At 37.1% G+C, this 27,835-nt stretch overlaps 1 protein-coding gene across 4 annotated transcripts in view; it reads left to right on the forward strand.

Annotated features, from left to right (window-relative positions):
- Positions 1 to 26,213, forward strand: part of CPSF6 (cleavage and polyadenylation specific factor 6) — a 32,071-nt gene extending 5,858 nt beyond the window's left edge. Inside the window, exons 2-11 of one of the 4 annotated variants that reach the window (XM_020786025.3) lie at positions 4,899 to 5,108; positions 5,586 to 5,689; positions 7,271 to 7,416; positions 9,769 to 9,942; positions 11,421 to 11,925; positions 13,593 to 13,685; positions 14,535 to 14,650; positions 15,540 to 15,693; positions 16,915 to 17,107; positions 25,807 to 26,213. In XM_020786025.3, coding sequence (XP_020641684.1) covers positions 4,899 to 5,108; positions 5,586 to 5,689; positions 7,271 to 7,416; positions 9,769 to 9,942; positions 11,421 to 11,925; positions 13,593 to 13,685; positions 14,535 to 14,650; positions 15,540 to 15,693; positions 16,915 to 17,104 — 1,692 coding nt within the window. In that variant the 3' untranslated portion in view covers positions 17,105 to 17,107; positions 25,807 to 26,213. The remainder of the gene's footprint in view (positions 1 to 4,898; positions 5,109 to 5,585; positions 5,690 to 7,270; positions 7,417 to 9,768; positions 9,943 to 11,420; positions 11,926 to 13,592; positions 13,686 to 14,534; positions 14,651 to 15,539; positions 15,694 to 16,914; positions 17,108 to 25,806) is intronic. The other 3 variants (XM_078376917.1, XM_020786027.3, XM_020786028.3) reach the window with 3 other exon arrangements.
- The last annotated feature ends 1,622 nt before the right edge of the window (positions 26,214 to 27,835 follow it).

Here is a 27,835-nt window from a genome sequence, read left to right on the forward strand (position 1 = left end):
TCTTCCCTCAGTTTCTTACACCACTCTCTTGTCTCTCTCTCTCTCCCCCCAATAAGAGGGTCTGGAGGTCAGTTCTCTTTTCCTACATGTATCTGCTTCCTCCTTGGGGAACTCCGGTTCTCCACCTTTCCATTCCAAGGGTCTTCAACCCATATCCACTCCCAGTCTGGTGGAAATCCTTCTCTTCTCCCTTTTATATCCACCAACCCTGCCTCCACCACTTCCCGTGCTTTCCGTTCCCTTCCCACCACACCAGTTCTGGATTGTTCAACCGTTAACTCCTTCAAACTCTTCTCTATTCTCCTAGGGTCTGGCTCAGGTTGTTTCATCTTCCAAAGCGGGGGAATAGGTGGGGTCTGACTCTCCTTATCAACCGAAGGAGGGAGGGACGGCACTCCTGTGAGAGGCACCTTGCCCTCACCTCCAGCCTTACACCCCTCCACTTCCTAAGCCCCGTGGGGCTTATGAAGTGCAGGGGGAAAATAGAGATCAAAGGGCTGCAATCCTGCAGCACTTTGATCCCTTTCCCCCTTACTTCCATGTATAAGATGACCCTCAATTTTTAGTCCAAAGATTTTAGATAAAGAATCGTCTTATATACGGAAAATACGGTATTTTGTGGGAAGAAAATATAGGGTAGAAGGAGCAGCAGTTTAGGGGTGATGTTAAACATACAGTTGTCAGAGAAAGGGTAAACAACAGCACCCCCAAGTGTTCTGAGCAAAGCTACTTGCAGCCTTGTTTGCTTTTGTGAAAACAAAACAAAACAAAAAAAATCTGCAAGTCAACTATATAACAGTATGTGATGGATGTAGCTCGAATTTGGTACATATTTACTTACATTTTTTTTACTTTTATTAGATTTTTAACCCGTCCCTCTAGACAAAGTCTACTCGGAGCGGCCTACATACATAATAAAAACATCACAATAACAACATCATAAAACATTTAAACGTTTAAAACAACAAAATTTTAGCAGTTATATAAATCATTGCCAAGATGGAGTGATTAAAAAGAAAAAGAATAAAGGTCAGTTAATTGACTGCAGGGAAGCCCTGCCTAAAGAGCCAGGTTTTTAAATGGCTTTTAAAAACACCCAGTGAGAGTGCCGGACGAATTTCTGTTGGGAGGTTGTTCCATAGCATACATAGTTCTTAGATTGACTTTGTGGAGCAGAGGCCACAGCTAATGATGACATTGCCATAAGTAGATCTTAGCCTACCAGTGAGATATAGATAAAACTGTAGAATTGTTTCAGTAATAAAAGATATTTAACATCAAGCATATATGAAAAATAAATTGATGCAGATCCTTGTTTTTATAGAACATATACAGTGGCGCCTCGCTTAACGATGTTAATTGGTTCCATAAAAAAATCGTTATGTGAAAACATCGTTAAGTGAAACACCATTTCCCATAGGAATGCATTGAAAACCGGTTAATCCGTTCCAATTGGAACAGATTAATGTTTGCAATCATTAGCCCACCTCCTGAAACCTATGCAAACGTAATTTGGTGTTGTTCTGAGTCTTCATTAATTTTTGGTGATTTTTTCTCTCTCTCATTGAAAAGCATTGGACCATCCGTCCAATGCTTTTCAATGAGAGAGAGAAAAAAATCACCAAAAATTAACGAAGACTCAGAACAACACCAAATTAAGTTTGCATAGGTTTCAGGAGGTGGGCTAACGATTGCAAGCATTTAAAACAGGCTTCAAACAGTCTAAGACACTTTTACAGGAGCGAAAAGGGAGATCGGAACGAGCTTTAAAAGCGAAACGGAGATCAAAGAGCCCTTTCTGATCTCCGTTTTTGCTCCTGTAAAAGTGTCTTAAACTGTTTGAAGCCTGTTTTAAAGGCTTGCAATCGTTAGCCCACCTCCTGAAACCTATGCAAACTTAATTTGGTGTTGTTCTGAGTCGTCGTTAATTTTTGGTGATTTTTTTCTTTTCTCTCTCATTGAAATGCATTGGACGGACAGTTCAATAGAGTTCAATGAGGGAAAAACAAAAAATCACCAAAAATTAACAACGACTCAGAACAACACCAAATTAAGTTTGCATAGGTTTCAGGAGGTGGGCTAACGATTGCAAGCATTTAAAACAGGCTTCAAACAGTTGAAGATACTTTTACAGGAGCGAAAAGGGAGATCGGAAAGGGCTCTTTGATCTCCGGTTCCCTTTTAAAGCTCTTTCCGATCTCCCTTTTCGCTCCTGTAAAAGTGTCTTAAACTGTTTGAAGCCTGTTTTAAATGCTTGCAATCGTTAGCCCACCTCCTGAAACCTATGTAACCTTAATTTGGTGTTCTGAGTCGTTGTTAATTTTTGTTGATTTTTTGTTTTTCCCGCATTGAACTCTATTGAACTGTCCGTCCAATGCATTTCAATGAGAGAGAAAAGAAAAAATCACCAAAAATTAATGAAGACTCAGAACAACACCAAATTAAGTTTGCATAGGGTTCAGGAGGTGGGCTAACGATTGCAAGCATTTAAAACAGGTTCCAAACATTGTAAGACACTTAAAAATGAGCGAAAATGGAAGAGCTTCAAAAGCACTGAAGCCAGCTTCAGTGCTTTTGAAGTCCTTTCCGATGTCCGTTTTCGCTCATTTTTAAGTGTCTTACAATGTTTGGAACCTGTTTTAAATGCTTGCAGTCGTTAGCCCACCTCCTGAACCCTATGCAACCTTAATTTGGTGTTGTTCTGAGTTGTCGTTAATTTTTGGTGATTTTTTGTTTTCTCCATTGAAAGCCTTTGAACGGACCATTCAAAGGCTTTCAATGGAGAATTTAAAAAATCACCAAAAATTAACGAAGACTCAGAACAACACCAAATTAAGTTTGCATAGGGCTCAGGAGGTGGGCTAATGATTGCAAGCATTTAAAACAGGTTTCTAACAGTTTAAGACACTTTTACAGGAGCGAAAAAGGGACATCGTTAAGTGAAATTCCCCCATAGAGAACATCGTTAAACAATGGGGGAAATTCCTCAAAGAAACCCATCGCTGTGTGAATTCATCGTTGTATGAAGCAATCGTTGTGCGAGGCACCACTGTAGTGTAGTGTCTGGCAGTTGCAGTGGATAATTGATGAGGTACTGGAGCATGTCTTGGTTGCATGCTTGCCCAGTTGCACCACTTAGACGTGCCATGCTGTCTTGGCAGTTAGCTGCTATGAACTGTAGCATGTTATACATACTTAATATGAACACTATAGGATTTTGACCATTATAAATAGTCAGAGCTTGAAAAATTTTAGAATGTCTCACCAGTCAGTCAAAAATTTCCCCAGTCAGCATGACCAGACTATAGCCTTGCAATTTATTGGGATTGGGAATCACTGATTTATACCCTCAGACTTGGGTTGCTTTATTACCTCCATGCCTGTGGGGTCATGAAGTTTGTATTGTGAATGCCTTTTTTTAAATGTCTCCAGCAAAAATAAAACTGAAAACAAAAGTGCCTGGCCTCTTAAGGACCCATGGTTCCCTCCTACCCCAGGATGTGTCCTCGTTCGGTTGAAATTGGGAGCAAGGAATCTCCATAATCTCCAGCATGGGACTATTTTACAGTCTCCTGGAGAGCTATATCTCTATGTGCCGCTCAAACTCTCTTCTCGTGAGAAGAGGGCAGTTTTCCTTTTGCGAGGGGAGGATTGCAGGATTAGAGAGAGACACACAGTCAGAGTGGAAGGAGGCAGGCAGGCAGGGAGCTGTGACTCGTCCAGCAGCATTTTTCACTCGTCACAGATGAGTGGATAAGTGCGTCTTTCAAGCCCTGTAAATACTGTAGTAATATTTTGGCCAGATTCCTTTATTGTGAAGAAGAGGAGGGTCAGTGATATACCATTCATACATTTTTAGTTGGAGACTTCAGCTAGTTGTAGTCTTAAGTTTTGCTTGTTGGTTGCTGGAAATGAATTTTTCAATTGGTTGCTTTATTTTAATTACTTTGCTGCTTTTACTTGGCTTATTGTGCATACCGCTTTAAAACTGTTCACTGTAAATGACCTTAGAACAGATATTACAAAAGTATGCAAATGCATCTGTAGTTAAAAAAATACTACAGTATAGTAAAGCATGTGCACTTTACTACAGCATTTAGTAAAGAAATCCAAGCATCTGTAGCAGGGCAGATTGATTTAAATCAAGCCAACTTAAATCACAATTTAAATCACTAGTCAGTAAGACTTGATTTAAATCATGATTTTAAAATGTAAATACTCATTATTGTTGGTAGTTTTAATCTTTAATCTTTGCAACCAGATGAAGATTTCAGATTTAGAATAACAATCTATCAGATTAGTAAAACAGCTATATCAGAACAGATTTTAGTTTAATAGGTTAATCATTCGTACAGTATTTGGAAAATTACTTAAATTGTTTCATTTAACTAAAACAATAACATTGTATAGCATACATATTCTTGTATTAGTTTAAACATTAGTGTGTTTATTGTACATAGATTTGCAGAACAACAGGGTTAAGGTTTTTTCCTGAACTTTGTTCATTTTATATCATTTTTACCGTGAAAAGTTCATGTTATCTCAACTTGGATAACTTGAATTAACTGAATTAGTTAACGAAATGTAAATATTGCATGAAAATACTGCTTTATGCTACATAACAAAGTTCTGTTTCATGCAGAATAACCTTTGAACTGTAATATATCTTAAATAGAAAACTATCTTTAGATAGATTTTTCATCCAAAACCATTTCATTAAGACAAATGTGATTTAAATTTTTAAAAATCTGATTTTTTATTTTTTTAAAAGAATCATTGTTTTTAATCCACTCTGATGTGTAGTAATACACACACACATATATACACACGCACACACACACACAAATAGAGCATTAAAAGTATTTTAAGCTGTTGTTTGTGACTTCAATGCCTTCTAGGAGGCTGAATATGGTGGACATGATCAAATAGATTTGTATGACGACGTCATCTCGCCATCTGCCAATAACGGCGATGCACCAGAGGATCGTGATTATATGGACTCTCTTCCACCATCTGTCGGAGATGATGTAGGCAAAGGATCAGCACCAAATGTTGTCTACACATATACGGGAAAGAGAATTGCATTATATATTGGAAATCTTACATGGGTAAGTGTTCAACTAGGTTTTTTTAATGTTACTTCTGTGTAAGTAACATAGGAAGCTTTTTACATAATTATGCCCATTGAGGCCATTGGTCTGTGAAGGTCAGTGCTATCTATAACTTTCCATGGAGATGACAATTAAGCCTGGGAACTCTTATATTTGAAAGATGTGCTGTCCACACCCCTTCCATTTTCTAATAGGCACCAACTGATATTTTTTGTAACCATTACTTTTTATAGTCTGATTGAAACAAAATATTCACTTATTTTTAAGCATAGCTATACACTGTATGATGTACAAGTAAGCATTGGAGTGACCTTCAGAAAATAAACACTACTCTGATTTTGGTTTCCTTTAATATGAAATACATTGTAGATCCCACATGTGTCTAGCAGTGCATTACTCTCATGAATCATGCATTGAGAAAAGGCGTTTTTGCTATTGTTGAAGAATGAGAGGTTAATATTGGATATTTTTCAGTGGACCACAGATGAAGATTTAACTGAGGCTGTTCATTCACTTGGTGTAAATGATATTTTGGAGATAAAATTTTTTGAAAATCGAGCTAATGGCCAGTCTAAAGGGTAAGAATTTGTTTAAATACTCTATTATTTCCATTTATGTTTAAGCACCATCAGTGAGATAGAATATTGTAGTACAATCATGTTATATGTTATCTCTTTGGGAAGATTTTGACTTAGAGCATGAAATAGATGAAAAAGAATGCTGTAAGAGGAAAGAAGAATAAGTAAAGTGTGAAGAACATTTGCAGCTAGGTTGAAATAGATATTTGAATTTGAAATCTGTGAGAGATCACTTATGAAATAGAGGAGTGCTATTCCAGGTTTATAGGGAGTCGATCTGACAGAAGATGACTATTTACATAATAGTAAATGGAGGATACAGGAAGGTGCTCTGGGTGTGATTGATTATAACAATTGGTTATATTGTATTAGAAAATGAATAACTTAACTTACTGTCGTATGCTGTTACATGCAGCATGTTTCCTCCCCCAAAGAGAAGTACGTAGTAAACAAAAAACTGACTTCAGTTCTAAAATCCTTCCAAAGCATTTCAGCTCATTCTTTAGATGATGTTTCCTAACCTTTTTCAACCATAACCCCATTTTATAGGAATCTGTAAACCTGCCACCACATTTGCATAAACAAGCACTTTAATGGAGTAAAGAAAACACATTTTAATAATAATAATAGTGATGCAGAAAGTTGAGTGTCCCACTGCCTTCCTCCTCCTTCCCCCCCAAAGAAAAAAAAGAAGGCACACGTTGGTCTACATTTAAACAAGCAAGATAGAATTGGTTTTACATACTTCTGCCAGTTAAACCCATCCATCTGAACAGTAGCATCATCACCCCTCCCTGCTTCTTACCAGTCCATCTTGTCTTTTTCAGCTCCCCTTGCTGGAACCTCTGTATTAACCAAGTTGCTACCACCAGAGCCTCCATTCTCCTCACTTGAGAGAGACCACCTGGACCTGACCTTGGGACTGAGGCAGCAGTTCTCAAGATCCAGCAGCTTGCATGATGATGATGACTCTGCTGCAGGTGCTGGTTCACCCTGGTGTCACCTTCCTTGTCTCCAGTCATCAAGAACAGCCTGCTGCTGCTGGATCTCGAGAATGGCATGCAAGTACCCACCCACCCCACAGTTACTACTGAGAAGCCATTTTGGGCTGTCACCTGGTACCCCAACAACATTATGAATGCAAAGCTGCCCATTCTGCTTCTCTAGCTTTTCTAACAGTTCTTGCAGGTTCCACACTTTGGTGGCAGTGTTCGTGTTACAGTTGATGTCCTTCATGACACCCTGTGGCTTCATCTGGCTAATCAGCAACACTCTCTCCCCTTCTGTTCAGACAGCAATTCTTGCCTTACTCCCTTCCCTTCCCCTCAGATGGAGGCGGCCTGTTGTCTCCCAGGCTGAACTAAGTGGGATGGGCTGCCTCTACATGGCTGGGTGGAGAAGTGTAGCCTCTCCTCTCCTTACTCCAAATAATTACCACTGCACAGTTCCTCTTTCAGGGCTTGGCTAGCCTGAGTCAGCTGCAGTAACCCTTTTGGGGTTGCGGTCCACAGGTTAGGAACCCGTGCTTTAGATGAACCTCTTTCCTCAATCTCTAATTCTTTTTCTTGTTTTCCTCCCCAGATTTGCTCTTGTAGGTGTGGGATCTGAAGCATCTTCTAAAAAACTGATGGATCTCTTACCTAAAAGAGAATTGCATGGGCAAAATCCTGTTGTAACACCATGTAATAAACAGTTCTTAAGTCAATTTGAGTTGCAGTCAAGAAAAAGTAAGTTTTTATTGGCTACTTTCAGTGAAGTGAAAGGGTTCATTTCAGAGTGAAAAGTTGCTACAGTTGTTAAAGATTGTTACACATTTAAAAATTAAATATGTTCATACTTTATGCTGACTGAAATTTGATATTTTGAAACAGTAGATTGTATCTGTCAAGGCACTTTAGTTGTGGACCTCTTGTGTCAACTACAGATTGAATTTTGGGTTCCTTTCCAGCCTCATAATTCTGTGATTCTCTAATTCTGAATATTAGTAGAACAATTTAAAAACATGTAACAACTATAACAACTCTTGTGTGGTCATTTACAAAACTATTGCAGACCTGCAGTAGAACACATCTTTACAGTACTGTATTTATAGCAGGGATATATGGCCTTTAGGTGATGATGTGGTGCTGTAATACTTTCTGAAATACTCCATAATCAGTTGGGATCTCTTCCAGCCCCACAATTCTCTGTATACCTCTGATCATTGCTACAAGTAGAATATGTGAAGGTAGGCCTTTTCCTTGGATGTTACAAGTTTTTTGCTGCCCTATTTAACTTTTTGGAGGAAAAAAAACCCTGAATTGGACCATAAGCCTCAGTTCATATACATATGGCTGTTTCATTTGTGCAGCTTTGTGTGTATTGAAGAGAGAGAGAAAGGAAAAAAAATCCAGAATCCACAGGTGGGTAAAGTATATTGGGATAAACTATAATGTACAAATATATTAGCTTTCAGGTTTTCAGAAATAGGCTACATGATTTTAAAAATTAGATGAGGGAAAGGATGTAAGTCCTTTTTTTTTGGCTAGGTCTTGTAAGTCATGGAGGTCTGTAATTATATTCAGTTCTAAAACAAAAAGTAAGGTCCAGATAGGTCAGAGTTATGTAGCTGTCACATGACTCTTGATAAAGCCAACTGAAAAGAAGACAGTATGTTAACTGCCTTTCTCCGCTAACAGAAATACATCATCAACTCATGCATTTGCATCTAGTCTTTGATGAACATACAGGGTTTTGTTTTTTGGCAGGATTCAGCAGTACTACGAAGAAACCTCATTCCTTTTGTAAATTGAGCTGAAAACTTAATTGTAGATACATAACTAAGTAAAGAAGTTAAAGCAAGGCAGATTATTTTAGCAGTTCTCTTTAATCTTCTGCATTCCCTCTTAAGTGATAGAAGACATTCCCTTCCTCTCAACCGATCCTTCTCTGAAAGGCCAAATATGATTGCCTCTCAATAACAATTCCAAATATAGAAAGAGCAGTGTTGACTTTTTTTTAATTGAAGAAGTAGCAACCTTTTAAATTCTTAGTTAAAGCTGTTTGCTCAATTGGAACTGTATTTGTAGGCTGATCTGATGTTTATTTTGGCCCATTTAGATTCTGAGATAGTCATCTTGCTACAACTTTGAAGAACATTCACTCATCATTTTCTGACTTTTAATCTTTGTCTCCATATGAAAGAAATATAAGAAAGCTCTGTCTTTTGGTCTGTTTTCTGCTTCACACCTGCACTTCCTGTTATAAAGAAAGGAGGAGCTGAAAATGATGGGGTTCATTGGTTTCTGCCAGCTGATCATAACTCAGAATTCATCTTCACATTTGCTTTAAGCTAATGAGCTTGTACATTGCAGTAGTATGAAAGGTTCCGGATCTTGCATTATTAAACACAACTTTTTAAATTATTTTATTCCTTGTTTTTATGGGGGAAAGTAGCCAGTTTTATAATAAGGATAAGCATGAGATTTTTTTCTTTATCTTGTGGGTTCTTTGCCTCCAGAAGTTGAGTTTTATTGCCTCTCTTCTGGAATGTAAACAGTTTAAGGTAACATGCAGTAAGATACACTGACTTTTCTTTAAACTAATCTTAATCTCTAGCACTTTTCCAGGTGTTCTTTATGGAAAGGATTCGAGACAATACTGCAGTACTGAAAATACTGAATAAAAAAGACCTTAGCATATAATGTAGATGCTCTGTTTTGTATTCTTTAAAGCACAGTGTGTTCATGGTGCAAAGCTAAAAGGTGATTACCAAGATGCGCATCACAGATGGAGGGTCCAGAGTAATTCTCTGGTATGCACTCTGGGTCAGGATACAAAGAACTTGCAACTCTTCTTGCTTGTCCCGGAAGGGCTCTGCAAATGTCTTCCTCAAAGAAGGAATAGAATCTGTACGCAATATTTTCCATTCCAAATGGGAGATACTCAAATTAGCTAACAAAAGCATGTAAACAAAAATATTTCTATAAATTAAAATGGTAAATCACTGCCCAAAGCTAAAAGCAGGAGTAAAAACTAATGTTTTTAAAGTGCTTGAAATTTTATAGTATTCATCAAACACTTGTTTACTATTACTGTAGCTACACAGTCTGGGCAGATGTCTGGTGAAGGAAAAGCTGGTCCTCCAGGAGGAAGTTCACGGGCAACATTTCCACCAAGTAACAGAGGGAGAGGTCGTTTTCCAGGTGCCCTTCCTGGAGGTGACAGGTTTCCTGGTCCAGCCGGGCCAGGAGGACCTCCTCCACCTTTTCCAGGTACAACATTTTGGCATTATATGACACATGACTTGTTGGCTCTGAAATGATCCTACATTCCTGGAGCAATTTTTTGGTAGCCAAAAAATTGATCCAGGAGTGTTGGATCATTTCAGACTGAGATACTATAATATTCTGTATTAAATTAAAAACCGTAGAAGCATGTCTGTAATAAAGAGCATTATATGACCTGAAATAAAAAGAGAAACCTAAAGTATGTTCTTGTTTATAATTATTGCTAAATAAAAATGGAAAACCTACAAATTTATGTGATCTCCATTAATCTCTTAAAATACTTCTGTAGACTATTTCTGTTGAAGATTATCATCAAATTTAAATGTAAGGTAATTTAGCTCACTGGTTCTCAACCTTGGGTTACTCAGGAGTTTTGGACTGCAACTCCCAGAAGCCTTCACCACCAGCTGTCCTGACTGGGGCTTCTGGGAGTTGCAGTTCAAAAGCATCTGAGTAATAAAGGTTAAGAACCACTGATTTAGCTGAAGGCGGTCTGTGCTGCCATAGGTTTTCTTAAGTAAACATTTTAAAAAGGTTGAGCTAACATTAGTCTGCCTCGAGGAAGTATTTATTGGTGTTTTGAATATTATAGCCAATTTCATTAGTGTTTCACCTAAACATATAATCAAAGTATTTATATCGCACTATGGTTATTTTCAGCTAGCTACATAGTTCAGTGAGTTAAGTATCTGGCTGTGGAGCCAGAGGTTGAGAATTTAGTTCTTCTCTGGGTATCCCAGAAGAGCCAGCCTATGTGACCTTGGGCAAGTTGCACAATCCCAAAATGCCCCTAGAAGGAGGACATGGTAAACTACTTCAGAATACTTCTCTGGGTATCCCAGAAGAGCCAGCCTATGTGACCTTGGGCAAGTTGCACAATCCCAAAATGCCCCTAGAAGGAGGGCATGGTAAACTACTTCAGAATACTCTACCTAGAAAAACCTGAAAAAGATCAATGTAAATCAGAATTGACTTGACAGCATATACAGTGGTACCTCGATTTAAGAACTTAATCCATATTGGGACTGCTTTCTTAAGTGAAAACGTTCTTAAATCGAAGCACCATTTCCCATAGGAATGCATTGAAAACCATTTAATCAGTATCTGCTGTTTTTCGTTCTTAAGTCGAAGCATTAGTTCCCATAGGAACCAATGCAAAGCCTGTTAATCCGTATCTACCACTAGGGGGTGAATTTTTTAAATTTTTTCTTCTTCTTTTGACCTAAGGTGAACTTAGGTCAAAAAAAGGGCAGGAAAAGTTTTTTCTTTTTCTTTGGTTCTTAAGTCGAGGCTCCGTTCTCATTTGAAGCAACTTTTTGCAAACAGAGCCATTCTTAACTCAAATCGTTCTTATGTAGGGACGTTCTCAGGTCGAGGTACGACTGTAGTAGTAATTTTGTTATCTTCTCAAAATAATCTTAATTTTTAAAATTTCTTAGCTTTCTCCCTTTCTTCCATTTTAGCTGGACAGACTCCTCCGCGTCCACCACTAGGTCCTCCTGGCCCACCAGGTCCACCGGGTCCTCCTCCACCTGGCCAGGTTCTACCTCCTCCATTAACTGGTCCTCCTAATCGTGGTGACCGCCCCCCTCCTCCAGTTCTGTTTCCAGGACAGCCCTTTGGTCAACCTCCATTGGGTCCACTTCCCCCTGGTCCTCCGCCTCCAGTTCCAGGCTATGGTCCTCCACCAGGTCCTCCACCCCCACAACAGGGTCCTCCTCCTCCTCCAGGTCCTTTCCCCCCTCGTCCACCTGGTCCGTTAGGACCACCCCTGACACTGGCTCCTCCTCCACACTTACCTGGCCCACCACCAGGTGCTCCCCCACCAGCCCCACACGTGAATCCAGCATTCTTCCCCCCACCAGCCAACAGTGGCATACCTACATCAGACAGCCGTGGTCCACCACCTTCAGACCCCTATGGACGACCTCCACCGTATGACAGAGGTGATTATGGGCCACCAGGCAGGTGAGTTCCTTTATCGATAGCCTATTTATTTCCCTCTAAGAACTCTACAATCCATTCAGGTGATTTTAAACCTCCATTTGCTTCAGGAAAGTGATGTTTCTGCAATAAAGTTTTTTTTTTTAAAAAATAAGGATTTAATTAAATTAATGTTATCAGACCTTCTGAACTTGGTCTCTTTTTTTTGTGAATGTACAGCCTCAAGTTCTGCAAAAGACATTTATTCTGCACCTGAGACTTGCATGCTGCAGCGTGCATTAGCCTGCTGCTATGTGTCGAGTTCTGTAGAGGTGTGAAGTAATCCAACACCGGCACTGGAAAGCAATATAGAATGAGATTAATGATGTTTTATCCTAAAAATCTCATGCTAGGGAAATACCATTAGAAAAAAGCAGCAGCTCTTGCCAGTTGTGCCTGGAGATCTAATACACACCTGTCCAGTATCCTTGCTAAAACTGATGAAGGGAAGGGAAGGTTCACCTTGTTCTGAATCCTATATCTCTTTTGAACTAGGTGCTCATCTTCAAGTGTTATTAGATCAGGAAGTGCTACACAGTTTGGGAATTGCTAGCATTTTTCCTTCCTTTTGCAATGTTTTTGATCAACCTTTCACCAAGTTGTACTTTAGTTTCATGAGAATACTTCCAGTCTACATATTAAAGTAAATGTCTGTTGTTTTCACTGGGCAGATGTTGAATTAATTTGGAAGAAGGAAATCCCCTGTGTATTGTTTTAGTTTGACACCATCATCTTTTCTCCTGTGCTGTTTTAATTTATTTATGTTATGTTGTAAGCCGCCCAGAGTGGTAGAATATACCAGATGGGCGGGATATAAATCAAATAAATAAATAAATTTTCTGTTTGGTCCTGGAAAAACCTTATTGACAACACCTGTTATTGAATTGATTTTCTGTTCTGAGTGCTTGGGCTTGGACAGTCATTTCAGATGGCAGACAATAAGGGGACTCAATACCATGTAACAAAGAAAAGGAAAAGAGGACTGTTAGTTGCTGAATTTGTTTTACTAGGAGTTTGTGAGCTTAGGTGACTTAACAAAAGTTACAACTTCAGTTGTTAGCCGCTCAGAGTGGTATAAATATACCAGATGGGCGGGATATAAATCAAATCAAATAAATAAATAAATAAATAAATAAATAAATTGTCTTTTGTTTTCCAGCTTCATTTTAAGAGGCCCTGTTGGCCTATAGTTCTGGCTGTTGCTTTTTGTTTGATACAGTTTATCTTAGGCATGTGCAATACCATTTCACAGTAGTGCCTAGACTGTATGTAGAAATCTGTTTGCAGGTAGTGTGCTTATATGAGAAGGTTTGTTGGCACAGTGATTTGTCAAATAATCCTATCACTCTTTTACTTAAGTATATTCTAGTTTGTTCATTTGGAATTAACATCCAATGTTATAAAATATAACATTTTATAAAACATTATAGATATTTAGAGGATTGGGCATAATTGTTTGAAAGCACATGCAGAGAACCACTTATCATCATAATCTTGTTATCTTTGTATATCAAGATAATTCTCTTAAAGGTAAGGGAGGGCTGAGGGTGGTGAAAGCAGAAGTAGAACTTCTTCACATAATGTCCAATATTTTAATGATGGTCTCAACTACAATCCATAACTATATTTAAATTGTCAATTATATACCATAGGCGTATCACTGGAAATAACATGTCCATAAGAGAACAATTACATATGCCATTGTATTGGAGACAAACGAAAAATAATACTCAAAACGCAGGGAGGTATGAATTTTTAGACATTTCCTCTTATGCTAAATCAGCTGTAGGATATTTTGATCCACTTCTTGCTCTTAAGAGGATAGCATTGCTTATTCTGCATTTTCTTTCTACCAGAAGAACTAACATTTGCAAGAAATATTTCTCAAAAGCAAGTAAAATCACCTAATTTTGCAGTGCTAGAATGAATATGAAGAACAAATAGTCTAACATCACATCCTAAGGCATGACTATTCAAGGCACCTAAATCAGATTACATTATCATTCTAGAAGAGAGTATGCCACAAGCAGAGGGGAGGAGGAATCTAGATATTGCATCTTTAAACATAGACCTGTGAAGCTTCAGATCTTCTGTTTTAAACCAGAAATTTGTAAATGCTACAAATGCCACTTGCAGTATTATATTTTTAACTCTAATTTTGGGTAATTAGGGCAAGTATTTATGTGTGCAGCCAGTACATCACATTGCTCGAGTTAAGGTATGATTGAGTTAGATAATGTGTTGAGAGCAAAGTTCTTTGATTTGGCTCCACCACAGTTATCTTTGCCTCAGCTATTGCATATATACTTGACAGAAGATTTGTAGGCATCTGTTGAAGTTTTGTAAGGATGGAATGCACTACATAAGTACATTATCTAAATGAAGTTTCAACAGTAATTAGAGAGTTATTGCTTCTGTCATAGTGTACTTTTCATTCTTGCTAGACTGCAGGTTTAGTATCATAAGCATCTTCATTTAGAAAAAGATTTCTTTTAGTTACTGTTTTACTTAAGATTGTATATTATAGTTGTTGAAACAACAGTATTGACTTAACCAGCTGGGGATAAAAATTTTGAATTTGTGTATGTTTGCAGAGAAATAGATGCTGCAAGGACACCTTTAAGTGAAGCAGAATTTGAAGAAATCATGAACAGAAATAGAGCTATTTCTAGCAGTGCCATTTCAAGAGCTGTATCAGATGCTAGTGCTGGTCAGTATATTTTGATTTATTAGCTGTCTCATTCTATAACCTGATACAAAAAACTACTGCTGGCCAGACTTGGAGGAACACTGGTGCTGTCAGTACACCTTACTTTTTCTGGATAGAATTGAAAGTGGTTTTTATGATCAGTAAAGCCTTATAGGGCTCATAAGCATGTTTCCGATACATCAAATCATGCCTCAGCAGGATTTGGGACCACGTTAAAATGCACTAGACCACCATGTTTTGCCATGCTACAAAATGTGTCACAGGGCTGATTCAGAAGACACAATTTTATTTAAAAACAATGTGTTCAGGAAGCAAATGTTTTTGTTTTAAAGCAGAATAATGCATGCTTACCTTATTTTTAAAGGAAACTGGCTTCATTGGCACAAGTGAGAATTTATTATTCATTGTTCACATTGTTTTAATGTTTTAATTAGGAAGGTTACTTAAATGCTCCCTTTGATTCACAAATATAAATATAAATTTAATACACTTTATTTGGTTCCTGCAAACAGCAGATGAGACAGTAAATTTGAGGATTATACTAGTTTAGACAGTAGAGGGTACTATGTCCTGAGATGCTTCTCCACAAACTGTTTTTATGCACAGCAGATGAATATGCCAGTGAGATTTATAGTTTACAGTTGTTCTCCCTGACATCAAGTTTGTTTTCTTCATTGTAGAGAGATGCCCTTTGTAGGGAAGAGTATCCTTGCATGTCAGTTTCTTGTTTTTTCTGAAGCAAAGTATTCCACTCACCAGTTTGCCACCTAATCTGTGGTTTGTAGGAACTAGGGATTATGCTGTAGTGGTACATATTGGTATAAATTATAGAAGACTATTTGATGTTAACAAACCATATATTTGCTCATTCACTGTTTTCACTTTCTAGCGGAGTATGGAAGTGCTATAGAAACCTTGGTGACTGCAATTTCATTAATTAAACAATCCAAAGTATCTGCAGATGATCGTTGCAAAGTACTTATTAGCTCTCTGCAAGATTGCCTCCATGGAATTGAGTCAAAATCTTATGGTTCAGGGTCAAGGTAAACCTTTTGTATAACAATGAATACATATTTTGAATAAAACTCCAGATTACAGAAGGGAAACAAGATGACTGAAATGGACTTCTCTCTCTTGCTGTTGTAACTTTTAAAAATTTGATTTCTTGGTTTAATAGATGCAGGCGCAGTCTCAAAGTTATTAAATGCAAGAACTGCTCAATATTGTTGCACTGTTTCAAATTGTTAACATAACCATTTAAATTGTTACGTGAATTGTTATAATGAATTAAGGATCCACATAACTTGTAACAATATTACAGGGTAGAAATGCTGTGTGTTTTTTGGAGGAGGTTTCTGAAAGCAAGCCGTACTATGTTGACAATACAAATACTAACTTTCTGTTTAAGAATATTCCTACATTTATGTTTTGCCTCTAAAATGTTGAGTTTCATACAGTTTTGGGCAGAAGCCTATTGGTGTTTGTGTGAGGATTGCACCACATGCAGTGGCTAATTCCAACTAATTGATGAGTTGTGGGGTGTATCTGGGTTGCTTATCTGGTCACAGACCCCACTGCACAACCAAGATATCCCTTGTCACTACATCAGTAAACTGCAAACAGTGGTGGCAAGTTTATCATACCTTATGTGAACAAAAATAGGATTTCAACCATTGATTGAAACAACAGGACAGTGATTGGCTATGTTTTCTGACACATAAATAATCTTAGTGGAGTTTTTCTGTTGAGGGCTAATTTTTGTTACTTGTACTGCAGGGGTTGGTGCCTTCCCAGGGTTGAAAAGGCCACTGAGACACTTTGGATCTACCAGGAGGCTGACTCTGGTGCCAAAACCTGATTGTCACCTTCACTGTAGTTGCTGCCAAAATTCATGGGAATTGTGTGGTTTTCCTGTGGTGCAGGAGGCTGCCAGAATATTATTTTCTACCACTGAACCCTGGAAAACAGCACAGTAGAGTGTTGTCTCCTTTTCGGAAGGGGAGAAGATGCTGTACTTTTGGCACTGTGATTAATTGCAGTGGCAGCTGGCACCAGTAATTCTGTTGCTACTGCTGCACCAGCCTGCCACTATGTGGGTTTTAGAATTCATACGGAGACTGCATAGATATAGACAGCTCTCACTTTGCACGCCTCTATTCTGTTGAGAGAGAATTCCCCATTAAGAAGCTTAACAAATCCAGAGTTTGTCTTTATTATTATAAAACTGTGTAATTTGAGAGAATTAATGAAATAATTTCTTTTAGAAGACGTGAGCGATCAAGGGAGAGAGACCACAGCAGGTCGAGAGAGAAGAGCCGGCGCCACAAATCTCGTAGCAGAGATCGCCATGACGATTATTACCGGGAAAGAAGCCGTGAACGTGAGAGACATCGTGACCGCGATAGAGACCGTGACAGAGAACGTGACAGAGAACGAGAGTATCGCCATCGTTAAAAGGTGGGCATATTTGTTCTTCATTAATCATTTTTCTACTAATATTTTAAGTAGTCTTGGAGAACATCATCTCTAGCATAGTATGCTGAATATTTTTCTCATAGTGTAGCATTGCCAGGTAAGTAGCAATACACATAACTTGTAATCTTGCTAACATTTTCCCTTACCCTTCCCTTTTGCTAACTGCATGTGTGGCCTGTATTGTGTAGTATGCATTCTTGTGATCCTGCTATTTTAATTATAGTCTGGTTCACTTTAGCTACTGCAGTTCATTTCTCCGATATTTAAAGTTGTAACTAAGGATGGTCCTCTCTTGTTTAATGGATTGTCTCCCTTGTAAGTCAGTGGGCAACTCCCAAATTGAATTATAGGAATGCAAGCCCCAAAGAAGCTGACAGTAGAATAGTCCCTCAATTTCTATCTGGTTCCCACCTCTTCTGGTAAGAGGGTAGAAAAGTGCCCTGCTGAGTCTGGGAACCATAAGATCCCCTGAGACTTCCCAAGTTCCTTGGAAGAGCACCTTCTAACAGAAGCTGTTGGAAGGAACTCACTACCTTGGGCACCCTTGCAGGTCTCAGGGAATTTTCTATTTTCCTGAGCTCAGTGAAGTGCTTTTCTCTCTGCTTTTCTCTCAGACGAATGACTGGGAACCAAATAGAGGTAGAGGATTCTACCCCTTGCTGCTTTGGGGCTTATATTCTCATCATTTGGCTTGAGGGTTCCTGCCAATTTATGGGGATACAAAAGGACCGTACTTAATGTGACCATACAGTGATAAAGACGTCTCGCCAGTCCAGGGAGCTGCTGAGTTATTTGGAACAGAATCACAGATAACTAGGCATAGGGCGCAAGAGCCCAGCTGCCAATTCAGCTGAAATTTGGGTTTGGATTGTAGTCTTGTTGAAATATTTGCAGCTAAATCAATTAAATCCAAGCATCTGGCTCCACGTTTTTTAAACAGTCCTTGCCAGAAGAAAACAGATATGTGAATTTTCACTGCTGAAATATACGTGTCTCTTAGATTCAGGGGTTATCTGACTACTCTTTGAAGTATGTCTGAACACAGTGTGGGTAAGTTGTAAATGTACTAGTCCAAGTTCAGTGAGTACTCCTGTGGCTAACAAAATCTATTGTATAAAAGTGCTCCCGGCTTCAGAATTTATTTATTTTTTTATTTTTTTATTTATTTAATATCCCGCCTATCTGGTCGGGTGAGGACCACTCTAGGCTTCCGAATAATTTTTTTTTAAGTTTAAACGTGTGTGTGTGTGTGTGTGTGTGTACACTTGCTTCAATAAATAAATTTATTTCACACAAAAGTTTAAATCTTTTGCAACCATATAATCTGCTTTGTGTTGAGGTTCCAGTTTGATTTACCAGTATGTTTCTAATCTTCAAAACTGAAAGGTAGTTTTTAATACAAAGTAATTACAGATAATTGGAAAGATTATTTGAGGCTCTTATTCATTTCCTGGTTAGGATTTTTCTTTGCTACTACTATTGTACCCCATAGGAATCTCTTTATTGCCATTTCCGTATTCTTTGGGCATTTTCTTCTCTTCCTTATGGGGATTGAGTTACGTATGCTCAAGTGGTTTGAATGTTATGTACCAATCTGTAGCATCACAACCTTTAGGGAATATTAATTTTAATGAGTGCAGGATTTAAAGAACTACGGAATGTTTACACATCTGAAAGCTGTTTTAGAACAGCTGTATTTTACTGTGTATGTTTTCTTAAATACTTGTATATAAATAGAGATTGTCTCAAGAAAATAAGCAGTACTTGCCTTGATGAAATGGTGTAAGATAGGAAATGTCTCTTGAAAGGAGATTTGGTATAAATGGAGTGCTGTGTGCTGATCACATCACTGTAAAAGCAACCTGTTCTTTAAAATTATTATTATTTTATTTCTGTAAAGTAAAAGCTGTGTTTCTCTCCTAAAATTAATTCCTCACAGGACTTTACATCTTCTGTAACTATATAGTCTATGTTGTATTGAGGTTCCAGAATGTATATACATGATGAAACTAAAGGAACAAATTATGTATCTGTGGTGATTATAGAACACCAAGCTAAAGTTTTTTTTAAATCACAGAGGGTTTAGATTACCCGTTGGCTTATTTTGCACTTCCTGTGTGACAAATAAATATAAAAATTTGAATGAAATTCTAATACATTGTCTCGAGAGTTTAGCACCATAATATTGTTAACAGGGAAACATGAGAATTTGAAAGTCACAGTTTGCTTTTTACCTACTGTTTAAAACAAGATGTTTTAAGTGGTAGCCAGGACATTTGATTCAGTTGCTTTAATGTTAATTACTAGTGGTGCCCACTTGTAACTGCCTTAAATAGATATATTATGCTTCTTGTGACGAGTGATACAGCTTTCGCGAATACATCGATAAAGCTTTTCTCTTAGTAAAAAACTGAAGGATGTTGAACACATAACGTGCTGATTAGTTTTAAACATTTCATCTTAACTAGAACAATCAAACAATAAGGTATTTAGATTAATTACACTGGCTTGGATCCAAAGATGCTTTTTGACAGGTGGAAGAGCGCTGTGTAAGAAGTAAACTCCTCCCTATTCAGAGCAGTTTCTCCACTTGCACAGGCTCTTGTGTAAAACTTCACATACTTCTTTCTCTGTATGCTGAGGCATTATAAGAGTTCATCTAACCGCACAAATATGTTTTCTTTTGGTTCATAATTCTTTGGATCCCAGTCATTCACATAGACCCTGAATACATTCATATAAATGGGTTGAATCTGTGTAGCTGCTCTGAAATTGGATGCACCTTTTCAAATTTCTTGCTGGTTTATTGAATGGTACACTGAATAATCCCAAGTGGTTTTCCACATACTTTATACTTCATTAGTTTTTTAATGTACATTGACAGTGTACTTTTGACTAGTTGGTTATTTTGAACATTTTTCATGAAATTCTGTATTTTTTTTTGTTAACGTCCTTTGTATTTTGTCAATATAAAAGTACAAGAAAACTGTGAATATCAATGTACTTATTTTCTTGTACTGATCTGCTAGAAGTTCCAGCAATCTTTGTGCAGCCTTTTATGGCAGATCATGAGCATGTTTATGTTGGGCCATACACACATTTAGATCAAATGTTGACAGCAACATATGTAGCAATAGAACAAATAATCATAGATTGTAGGACTGCTTCTGGCATGAATCCTGTAGGTCGTTGCATGTGATGAACTATGTACTGTCTTCATGCGTCATCCTATACAAATGTGCTTTTGTTTAGGAAATATATAATATTTAAACTCTCTGAGGCTAACATTATATGGATTGAAAATGAGATGATTAGCTGATCTATGAGATAAACATTACATGCTTTATCGTTATTTTAATATACAAGTAATGCAGATTAATACGAATTAAACAAGTATGAAGCATTCTAACAATGATCACACTGTATGTAGTTTGTAGAGTCTGAACAAAAGTTTAAATTTTTTTAAAGACTTGTTTTTTTTCTGATGCATATACTGTGCCTGAAAAAAAATTAGAAGGTTCTTCCTATAAACGAATTTATAAGTTGCTTCTGTTCATATGGTGTTTAATATGTACAGAGTGTGTTCAAGATGTGGAAACTTGAGAGCTCCTCATTGGTCTACCTCACACCCACACATTGGACATGATAAAATGCTATTTAAGCCTATATGCCCAGCCCCTCAGTATCTGACCTGTCAAACTCTCAAATGGTAGAGCTCATGCTTGTTCTGTTAGTCCACAAAAACACTATGCACATCAAAGAACAGGAACGAGGCTATTGTATGTTGTGCATCATATGAATAAGCCTATATTATTAGAACTTAATTGTTTTGATTTTTATTGATAATGATAGTTCTCCACATGGAAGTGATAGTATAGAAGTAATTAACATCCATATACATAAGCAGGCACTACTTTTGGGTTGACCATTATTTGTCCTACCCCTCTTTCAAAGTGTAATGCTTTCTCCAACAATATATGGTTTTAGCTGAACTGGTGTTATTTGGAGCTGGCTGTTGACATGTTTTTGCAAATAAATCCATATGTAGGTAAGATCACTTCCCAATATTGGCAAGCCTTTAGTTTTGTTGTGTGAAAATTTTATACTGTCATAGTGAATAATTTGTGTGTGCTAATCATTTTCTTTTATGGGCTGTAAATTCATCTTCCTAGCCTTTGTTTCTCTTGATCCCTGGTTGTCTGTACAACTTGCATTGTTTAGTGGCACAACATATTATGTTGCTCCTTCTGAGAGGACTTCATTTTGGAGCAGCAGCTAAGTGCTTTTTGTTTGTTTGTTTTTTCAAAAAAATATATTTGACTGGATCTCCTTAATTATTGTGGTTTGAGAACTAGGTGATTTTCTTAAACAAAGGAAATAGATCAGTATGCTCCATTTTACTTGTTGCAGTTTGAATTCTAGCAGTCTTTATAGTGCCTCAATGTGTACGTTATTTACAGTTTAAAATCAAGTATAACTAAATGGTAAAATTTACAACAGAAACGATAGCTGTTAAAGTAAACCCCTGAGGTTACATTTTATGGAGTTAATCACTATTGGGATTTGAAATAATGTGAAATTTTGGCGCAGTGTCTGAATCTGAGTAGTTGAATCCTGGTAAACCAGACTATAACAGCCTTTGTGCACCTGACTTGCAGTTTCTTTTGCTGCTCCACTTTTTCCTTTATATGAGCTAACAAAGAAGCTATGGATCCAATTCCTAGCCTCTTTGCTAATTTGATTGAATGGAAGAGTAAAGCAGCAGCAGAAGGGCTGAGCTTGTGGTGCATGGATCACTAGCATATTATGGCCAATTAAGCCAAGATCTAATCTTTCCATGCAGGGCTGTACATCTAATCTTCCTAGTCCAGATAAAACAAGCAAGACTCCTATTATGAGAAATATGATCCTGTATAAGTAGGTTTAGAAACGTGATCCAAACTTATTTGGCAGATAAACAAACTAGTTTGGAAACACAGAACAAAAAATTGTAGTTCAAAAGAGAGAAATCATATAGGTAGGTGCATGCAGCTGGCCAATTAGTTGGATACATTTCCTTTCAACCCCACCCTCCCAGGGATGGTGTTGGATGTTAAGATTTAACAGAGATGTATGCTAGGTACAATGTTGTAAAAGGATAAAGATTTCAATATAAAAAGGTTGTTGGGGAAAGTACAATGTACATTTTTACATAAAATTGAACTTAGATCTGGATAGTCAACTCTGATGACAGCAATCTAAATGGGTTACATAAATTTGATTTGCAACTTCGTGTTGTTGCATTAATGTAAACTTGAAAAATAACCTTTTGCTTCTAATGGTTGTAACATGGATGCTAGCCTTATTTGGGAATTGTACATGCAGTGCAATTTGCAGTTTGGACTGTCTGAGTTTGCAAAACTCAAATAAAAGGGAAGCTCCTGCTCCTGCAGATGTAAAACTAAACTAAGGCTTAGGGATCATGTGTAGGCCACAGAATTGCATGCATCTTTCTGATCTTACACAAATCCCCCAGCCCTCTTTATTTGTTAAGCAGTATATGAGATCATGAACAGCCTGGGGAGATACTTCAACTCAGTCAGACAACCTGGTTTAAATAGTGTTTTCAAGTGAATTTAGGAGTCTTAGAAGGATTCACTTAGGTTTGAAATTAGAAGTAATAATTTCCAATGGAATATGGAAGAATAATTTTTTAAAAAGAAAAGTTGACCTGGATGGTAAAAAGAAGCATGCCATCTCACTTGGGATCCCTAAACCTAGTTTATTTTTATATTTTTTCTTATATGGTCAGTAGTAGGGAATACTTTTGAGTATTCAAAAGAGTGGTTGTGTTTTTTACTGTCTAGGGAAGTTATTACTCGTGCATACACCAGTTGAAAAGAAGTGTAATTTTATTATTTGTATCTGTATATGTAGAGAAAAGTCTACAGTGACATAATTTGCCCAGTAAAATATCTTTATGAGGCATGTTTCTATTAAAATTTTTAGAAGGCAGACATGATACTACTTTGTTGAAAGGCAACAAGTTATTATCAAAGTCTAGAATTTTGATGTCTTGAGCACATTATAGTTATTTCACTAGAAATGCTAGAAAATGTTGCTGAACAGCAATAATTATGTACAACTACAAACAATTATTGCTCTTAATCACTGCAAACATATTTCAGATGATGAATAAATGTTTACAGTCTCCTATTTTGTATTATATTATTTTGCTACAATCCACAGAATGTTGAAAACTTTGTGTAGTTTTATTGATCACTTGTAATCCTAAATCCAGTGGTAGCCTGAACCAGAGTAGGCTCACTTAATCAACTGCCCAATGGCAAGTCAACCCTAATATATGTTCCATGAATTCAATGGATCAACTCTAGTTGGGGCTACCAATTTGATTCAGGCCATCAAGTTTAAAATAGTAGAATATATCTGTTGGAATAGTTTTAAAGAACAGAATGTATATTGAGTCTTGGAGTCTATCCACTTAATTACATAGTAAATTTGTTACATTGATTTTAAATGAAATATGTTTTTGTTAATTCAGATGAAAACTGAAGCCCAGATTTCCTACAATGAAATTTGTTCTTCCCTGTTCAGTATTACTCTAGAAGTGGTAGAAATATCTGATGCCACTCAAGTACTGTGTTGCAAGAGTAGAAAATCGTAATGCAGTTATGCAGCTGTCATTTTATGTCTTTTAAATAGACTCTGTAGGTGCACTAGCAACTTGTCTTTCAGTCAGAATTAACACCAGTTCTAAAAGGACTAAGGATATTATTGTGTTAGAAGGCAAAATACCTAGTCAGGGTTCAATACCTGATGCTTCCTATTGACTGGTTGAATTATATATCTAGACATGCTTAAAGACAGTGTCGAGGGGAAAAACATCTCAAGTCCTCATTACTGCTATAGATGTGAATAATGTTAGTAATAAGAATGACCTTATGACAGCTGCATGCTACTGTATATTTTGAAATTATTCATCCATGTGTCTGCATTCCAAATGACTTATCAACCGGTCACTTTGCAAATAATTTGAGTTTCAAGTTCTTTCATAAAAGCTTTGGAAATTGATGTGAAGTACTGACAAGTGTCTTACTGCTATTAATTATTCAGGTTTTACACTGCAATTCTAAGTCTGTTTATGGGAAATATGTTCTATTGGGTTTAGAGAGGTCTTACTTCTGATTAAGAGAGCCTAGAATTGCTGTTCTAAGATTGCAAATCTAACCTTGCTTACTTGGATGTATGCACATTTGAAATCATTCCTCCAACTAATATTGGGATTGCTGTGGGCAAATGTGCTTTTTCACTGTGAACAGCTTACTTGCATTTGTAAACATCCATGTGCATTTCTGAATAGGAACACCAATTGCATTGGGGTCTCTGGTGCAGTGACATGGGTGTTCAAAGATGCAGGTATGCTCTCCATACCTTACATGTTTGCTAGGGAAAATGTCAGTAGTCAATGCAGTTACATTGATATTGAAAAATGAGAAGCCTCGTTAAGCCTCATTCACTAGGATCCAAAGAACTAAAAAAAAATTCTATGCATTTGAAGGGGATTTGGAATTCTAGCTAATGAACACCAGCCCCACTTTCATAAAATGGAGTGTTGCACATTCCTTTTGAAGCAGAAGGAATTTCAAAAATTTGTGATATACAGTGGAGACCTGCTGTTCGAAATAAAACGTGTACCCTGTTTCCCCGAAAATAAGATCAAACCTGAAAATAAGCCCTAGTGTGATTTTTCAGGATGCTTATAATATAAGCTGTACTCCCAAAATAAGCCCCAATTAAGTGAAACCCCATCCTCCACCATTGTGCTGCAACCAGAAGAAGATGACATGACTGTATTTGAATAAATGTAGATTGTTGTACATGAAAAAAAAACTTCCCCTGAAAATAAGCCCTCATACATTTTTGGAGCAAAAATTAATGTAAGACCCTGTCTTATTTTTGGGGAAACACGGTACATAAGCCCTTGATTTGCCAGACTAGTTCTTTGGATCTCAGTTGACTTCTGTGCAACTTGATATGAAAACTTTAATCAGGCCTTTCAGAATACATATGGGGTTCTCACATAACTTGTTCAGAATACCATGGCATAGGCGTTAAGGGTTTCTTGCCATAAAAGATGGTTAGGATTGGATATGGCATATATTGCAAAGAGACAGCCAATTGATACGTGTCTGCTGATCAGAAATATCTTATACGGCAGCTGTAACCAAGTAGGAATTGGCAATCTCTGGTGCCAGCCATCTACAGAATTAAGCCGTACCTGCCATGTGCCAACTTCCACATCTGTGCACTTTGATATGAATTAGCATTATTTTATAAATTTGATGCTGAAAATAAGTTAACAAACCAGTTTGACCACTGCATTATCCTTTATGTGCTTTTTCACTGATTTTGGTCTGAAGAAATCTTCCAGATGATTTTCAGGTTTTTACAAAGTAGGTATTTGTAGTTTTCAGCAGCTAAATTGTTTTTTCTATATTGCTGTAAATCATACTAAAACTATCAAACAGGTAACTGCTGTCTACATTGTTGTTTTAGTTTTCCATTGTGCTAGTTTTCTGTAGATTTGAAGTGCACGATCTGTGTATGCGTAGTTATACCAACGAATTTTGCTTGCTGTGGGACCTAGCAAAATCTACATCACAAATTTTGACACATTACAGCTGAAGGAAGAGGAACACCTCATCAGACAAGAAATGTAACTTCATGGAGGCTTGTCCAGCAGTTTGCTTCTTGTGATGGAACAGAGTCATGGATAAAATGAACAGGAATAGATCTGAATAAGGCAAATCTGCATACATGGTAACCAGTAGCTCTCTTAACCTTTTTATGTTGCTTAGCTGTTTTATTTGAAGGAACCTGTGTGATTTAAAACGTATAGCATTTTGCAACTTTATTACTGGTTATATACATTTGACAATTAAAATGTGCAAACAATTGGAAGAAAAGTCAAGTGAATGCTTGTTTTTATAGTAGTTGGTTCTTGTTTAAATGTTGAAATGATAATGTCTGTAAAAAGCACCAATTTGATTACAATAGATGTAGTGTTGTAATAAACTGTTTAATGGGGCTGATGTGTAAAGCTGTTCAAGTTATTTGATGTGTTTACACCTCAGGGAGCGTCTTGTGTTCAGCAATATATAATGCTGTTTAAAATGTCTAACAAAACATTGCATATTTTTTGCACATGCATCAACTTGTTATGTTTAGTGAATGAATAGCGGTTCTGTCCAACATTTGATGTTATTAGAAAAGTGGTTACATCATTAATTTGTAGCTTTATGTAGAGATTACGTGTGAATTTGCTGAAAGGCATGTAAAACTGTAAAAACTGTAGACTAATATTCTGTGATAGCAATTGACTGAACTTTCTTTTGAGCAATGGAAGTCTGAATTCTGATAAACAGACAGTTGTCCGTTGCATTATGCAGTCCTGAATGATACTTCATTTAAATGTACAGTTAGAAAAATAATTGGTCACTGTCAAATGATGCTGCAGTTATTTACAGTTTTTTAGTGCTTTTGTCCTGCTTCTAGGCCATTTGTGTACAGATATGTGTCGGTTAAAACCAAAAGGTTCCCTTTTTGGAAAAAGATTAAGATTTCAGATAGGATCATTTGAAGCAGCAGAATTCTCATGTGTTAAAAGCTGATACACACATACAGGGACATCTGGTATAATTAATATAGTAATAGTTTGCCTTAATAAGTGGAGACTTAAAATATACTTTTCTAGATTACACTAATACCTGCTTGGTTTCTAGTTACTTATAACTAGTTGTATACGCTTCAAAAAGTTTGTTTAAATCATTCCCAAGATTTTATAGGAACTGATTCCTGCATTAGTGACTATATGAAGGATTATGGCATGTAATGTCACTTGGGATGTAAATTTAACATGACACAAAATTAAATGAAGGTATCTATGTATTTTACAACTTGAGTTTGCTACCAAGCATAAATTGATGAGAATCCATGACCAATTCTGGCCTTCTAGGTAGTGTACTTATATCACAAATTTGTTTTTAAGAAGTGTTTGTCACAACCACAATTATTTCAGGTGCATATATATATATATATTTCAGGTGCATATGTATATAAAACACTCAATTCCGTAACTAAATATCTGGTGATCCTTAGTTGCAGTTCTTTCTGTTATCTGGGAGTAAGTCAATTTTAATTCAAAAAAGAATCTGCTAAACACAGAAACATTCAAGCTATTGGGTTGGATTCAGACACAGTAATATTTGAATTAGACCCACTGAGATAATTTGGACTTGGGTTGGCCATGACTACTATAGTCTAACTCAGTGGTTCTTAACCTTTGTTATTCAGGTGTTTTTGAACTGCAACTCCCAGAAACCCCAGCCAGCAGAGTTGATGGTGAAGGCTTCTGGGAGTTGCAGTCCAAAAACATCTGAGTAACAAAGGTTAAGAACCAGTGGTCTAACTGGCCAAAATCCTATTGCTTATTGAAAGCTGAATCATAACTTTCAGCCTATTCCTTCCTAGTAAACAGCTGTCATTATCAGAGTGCACACAGTAAGTCAGCATATGCATATGCCTCCTGATAATCATGCAAAGATAGTTTGCTTACAGGGAAGGAATGGAGCAAAAGTTACTATTTGACTTATGCTAAGCAATAGCATTTTGAACACTCATTTCATAGGATCACTGTAGAGTTGGAAGGGT

Source organism: Pogona vitticeps, chromosome 5 (genome assembly GCF_051106095.1).
Source record: "Pogona vitticeps strain Pit_001003342236 chromosome 5, PviZW2.1, whole genome shotgun sequence".
In the NCBI taxonomy this organism is placed as follows: Eukaryota; Metazoa; Chordata; class Lepidosauria; order Squamata; family Agamidae; genus Pogona; species Pogona vitticeps.